General features: G+C 33.8%; 1 protein-coding gene across 1 annotated transcript; it reads left to right on the top strand.

The window, feature by feature from the left end:
• The first annotated feature begins 2,668 nt into the window (after positions 1-2,668).
• LOC129741884 (matrix metalloproteinase-18-like) lies at positions 2,669-4,267 on the top strand. Its single transcript, XM_055733698.1, has 3 exons — positions 2,669-2,872; positions 2,931-3,804; positions 3,867-4,267. Exons 1-3 carry the CDS (start codon positions 2,669-2,671, stop codon positions 4,265-4,267), a joined length of 1,479 nt encoding a protein of 492 aa, XP_055589673.1.
• The last annotated feature ends 417 nt before the right edge of the window (positions 4,268-4,684 follow it).

Consider the following 4,684-nt stretch of genomic DNA (forward strand, 5'->3'; position numbering starts at 1 on the left):
AAAACTTTAAAATTACACCCAAATTGAAATAATGGAACTAAGGAATTTGGTAAAATTATTTGAAAATTTTTTCTAAGTTGAATGATGAAAAAATTTTTTTACATTTTAGAAGAAAAATTAAAAATAAAAACATGGTACCTTTTTTAAAAAGTTATTCATGAAATTTTAATGGTTACCTATAAAAACTCTCTCAATTGTGGCATTGATTTTTTTTTTTTTGTATCAGCAGAAACATTGTTTTGATGTTATTTATTTTTTATTAGGCTGGAACAAATATCAATTTCTTATTTTGTCGCCCCCGCGATATTAAAAGATTAAAAGATCAAATAATAAATTTTGAAAGATGGGAGTTATTTCACGTTTTGTTTTCTTGATTTTATTGAATTTTTCGATAAATAATTATCTTAGAAGCTTTATAGGTTTGGTGCAATGCTATTGTATGCAATTTTTGTGCACACAAGTTGTCGTGCAATTTATTTCAATTTATTTGTTCTCGCATTTCGATTTTTATATTATCCCCTCCTCGCGATGTTCCAACTCCGAGTGAGAAAAGAAGGTTTTGAAATTTTTTCTGGTCTTATTTTATGTTATTATTAATTATACGATTGATGTTAAGGTTTTGACTTATCTATACAATCTGTTGACTGTCGCGAAAATTATATATCTGTAACATGGCTAACACCTTGTCTATTTGTTAAACAAGATTAAACGAATGAATAAGTGGAGCTAAACTGATTGGTTTTGAATTCTTAACTCGGTTAATCTTCTCAATGTCAATGTAAGGTTGCCAGAATTATTAAGCACATATCCGGGCCGGTCAAGCCGGGTAATTTTATACAAAAATCTGGCAAATCCGGGCATTTGATTTTAAAAGTGATGACCATAAATCCGGGTAATATCTGGGCAGATTTTCTCAAAACCCTGAAATTACGCAGCAAAAACGTAGAAAAAAAATTGAAAAAACATTTTTTTTTTTCATCAAATCTCATCGACAGATTTTGAATTGTAGTTTTTTTGTTTGATTTGCCAAATAAAGTAAATAAATCCGGGAAAAATCCGGGCATTTTTCAATGGAATCCGGGCAACCGCGCCGGGCCGGACTGTTCCCAAATTTTAAATTGAATATCTGGGCAAGCTCGGATAAAACCGGGCCATCTGGCAACTTTAATGTAGGGTTTTTAAGTGGCTGACAAGAAAACACATCTTATCAATGCATTTTTACAGTTAAAATGAGAGAAACCGGTGCTCAGAGAGAGTGAAAATGTGCTAATTGTTGCAAATTGTTACGATTTGTTAAGCAGTTGTGGAATTTTGATCATTACCATTCCAAATGCAAAGAATTCTCTCTCCACTGCAACCCCTCGGGTGACAGCTTTGAACATAAGGCAAGAAAGAATATTATGAATTTACCAACTCAAAAAAATTAAAAATGCATACAAGGTTTTGATACTTATTTAATTGGACTTAAAAAGTAAAACAAATTTAAGCTTTTATGAAGGTTTCTTTATGATAAGAAAGAAGAATAAGAGAGTGTTTTTGTCTGCCCCATCATGTTTATAAAATGTTTCCACCCTAAAATAACAGTAAAGAAAGAATAAATTTATGATTTTTATCATTACAACTTCGAATCTAAGCTTTAATATCATCTTAACCCTTTATTTCATGACTTTTTATTTTTCCTTAAAAATCATTTTTATCAGTTGAAAATGATGAGTACGAGTACACCAAGAAAAAAATTAAAATAATTTACGATTTTTCACATTAATGTTTGCAAATTTGTTACTTTATGAAACGAAGGGAGAGAATGGAAGATCTCAAAACAGATTTTATAAAGGTTTTCTTATGAGGATGAACTACCTCCATCATATGGCAACCCAAACTTTTGTTTAATTCCACAAAATTAAAAAAATACACCTAGATTTTTATAAAACTTCAGCTTTATCGAATGAAAGTTATCAGTTTCTAGCCTTTTCAATGAAATAATACACAAATATTGCCAGAAGAACAGAAACTTTGCCCAAAACATAAATACGCATTGAGCTCGAACATTTAGACAACAGTTAAAGTTAAACAGTTAAAGTTTTTTTTTCGAAAACGGATGGAGATTTCATCATAAAATATCCTAACCGATATAGTATTGATTATTAAGTTATTATTTAGGTTTTTCAAAGAAAAAAAAACATTTTTTGTGTTAAAATGACTTTTATGGAATTGTTTTTGTGTTAAGGTTTCGAAAAATAAGCTTTTTCCCTTCGCTTTTTTCACTTTGCGGGAGGATAGAAGTTCAAAGTTAAAGATCAAAAGTTCAATTTACGTTACTACTTCTTAGATGATTTATAAAAAATCTGAATACAAAGTAATTTCACCTCAGTCGTACATTTTCTCATAATTCATTCTTTTGGAGATACAAACCACGGTGGAGTGATTTCCAACGTTTGAATCATCATTCAATAAGGTAGAAGAAATGTAATAAACCTCACCCTGTTTCAAATTTCTCTTGACGTCGTATCGAAAAGTAGGAAAAGTAGGATAATGTACCGAGAAGATGTGTCACATAAGCTCTTGCGGTTTTTGAGGAAAATACTCTTCTGTTTAAACTTTTAAAAAATATATTTAAGGCATCATCCCGTCGAATAAAATTCAGTAGCAGTTCAGTTAAGTCGCAGAAATGGTCAAGTGCAAGTTAATATTCTTGGTTCTGATTTTCTTCGGACTATTAGGAATCGGGAACATTTCCGGTACTCCAACGATCTTGATCTTCGGAAACGATAGACTTAATTCAACCAGATGGAGTTCAAAGCATGGAGGTCAAAGCAGTACTGATCCAACGCAACCCCTCAAGATACCTGCGATTACCGAACTGGAAGCCAAGGTTAGTAAGCAATGCAAAATAGTTGAAAAAGGTTATTGCAATTGATTTTATTTTGAAGGTTCACCTAAACAGCTTAGGTTATAACGAAACTAAGGAGTTTGAAGCATTGATGACAGATTTTGCAAGTTCGGAAGAGCAAACTTTTGAAAAGCTGATCCGAGCTTTTCAGCGAGACGCTGATCTGAACGAAACTGGAATCCTAGATGACGAAACGAAACTGATGATTGGCACCCCGCGTTGTGGGGTCTTGAAAAAATATGTCAGTCAAGAAGTGGAGGTTTATAAGTGGAGAAAAAATACTTTGTCCTATCGAATAAGAAACTTTCCCAGGCGCAAAAGATCAGGTCATATAAGATCACTTATCGCAAAAGCATTCTCCGAATGGAGTAAAGTGACAAATTTGGATTTCTTTGAAGTGAAAGATGAGAATGCAGATATAGAAATTTTGTTTGGCCACCAATTTCATCCTCTGCGTGATGAAAAATGTTGGTTCAAAGACCCCAGCGGAACCTTAGCTCATGCTTTCCTTCCGGAAACGGGAGATATCCATTTCAATTCCCTATATTTCTTCGATAAAGGTGCTTCTTTAAGAGATTTTTTCGACACTGCACTTCATGAAATTGGCCACTCACTAGGATTAGATCACTCCCATTCGAAAGCATCTCTAATGTATCCGTATCAACATAGTCAATTTTTGAAACCACAGCCTATAGATGTCAGGAACATTCAGGCCCTTTACGGGAAAAGACAAAGAAGCAGAAATTTTGAATTGAATTTATCCACACCTGAGTTTTGTTCGTTGGAAAAGATTGATGCTGCAGTCGATGAAGATGATGGTACAGTTTTCATTTTTTCGGGAGACTTCTATTACAATACCTCTGAGGAATCACCCAAGGGTCAACTGATCTCCTCCAGGTGGCCGGGACTACCAGGTAAGGAAATTTAATCGAGGTTTTAAATTTCAAATAATCGTTTTTCTTGTTTCTCCCCAAAGGAAACATTGACGCCGCCTTCCGTTACACCGATGGCCGTGCCTACTTCTTCAAGGGCACCAAGGTTTGGCGGTTCCGAGGAAGTCGATTGGAAGCTGGACACCCACGGCTGATTAGCGATTCTTTCCGGGGACTTCCAAACAGTATCGATGCTACTTTTGTAGACGGTAAAGGTGATATTGTTGCCACCAAAGGTGGACAGTACTGGACGTATGACGCCGGTAAAAAGCGAGCATCCTCAGTTATGCCGATTTCCAGCCTTCAAGGTGTAACACCTCCATCACTCGATGCAGCTGTGTACTTCGGAAATCGTTTATGGACCTTCAAAGACACCAAAATCTTCGAGTACACGCCAAATGGTTTCACGGAATACGATAACAGTTGGTTTATTTGTAAATTTTGATTTAAAAAAGTGTTGAATTTGCCAGTTCCCATAAGATGAAATAGGAATGATTCAAATGTTCAGCGAATCTTCATGATTATATCTTACTATTTAGCATTAATTTAAAAATTATTTTTAGTTTTTTTCACAACATTTTAGCAATAATCTTTGGACAAGTATCTAGCTCGAATAAGTACGCCAAAAGTTGGTCCCTCATAACAAAATAAACACTTTCTGTTGATTGAATAAAATTAATTTATCATTTGTTAAAGGGGGTTACTTTTTATCTGCAATAATTATCCACGCATCTATTTTTTGTTATTGGTTATTTTTTTTCTGATCAACAGATCACATATTGATCCAAATGATGACTTAAAATTAAATTTAAACAAAACACTCATGTAGGTCTAACTACTACTTATGTAACTTTTTTACCAT

The sequence above is a fragment of the Uranotaenia lowii genome, chromosome 2, assembly GCF_029784155.1.
Source record: "Uranotaenia lowii strain MFRU-FL chromosome 2, ASM2978415v1, whole genome shotgun sequence".
Lineage (NCBI taxonomy): Eukaryota > Metazoa > Arthropoda > Insecta > Diptera > Culicidae > Uranotaenia > Uranotaenia lowii.

Bases quoted from the DNA above. Each gene is read 5' to 3' on its own strand.
- LOC129741884 (XM_055733698.1), top strand. From the start codon at position 2,669: ATGGTCAAGTGCAAGTTAATATTCTTGGTTCTGATTTTCTTCGGACTA. The intron at 2,873-2,930 runs GTTAGTAAGCAA...TTTATTTTGAAG, and splicing joins TTACCGAACTGGAAGCCAAG to GTTCACCTAAACAGCTTAGG. The intron at 3,805-3,866 runs GTAAGGAAATTT...TTCTCCCCAAAG, and splicing joins CAGGTGGCCGGGACTACCAG to GAAACATTGACGCCGCCTTC.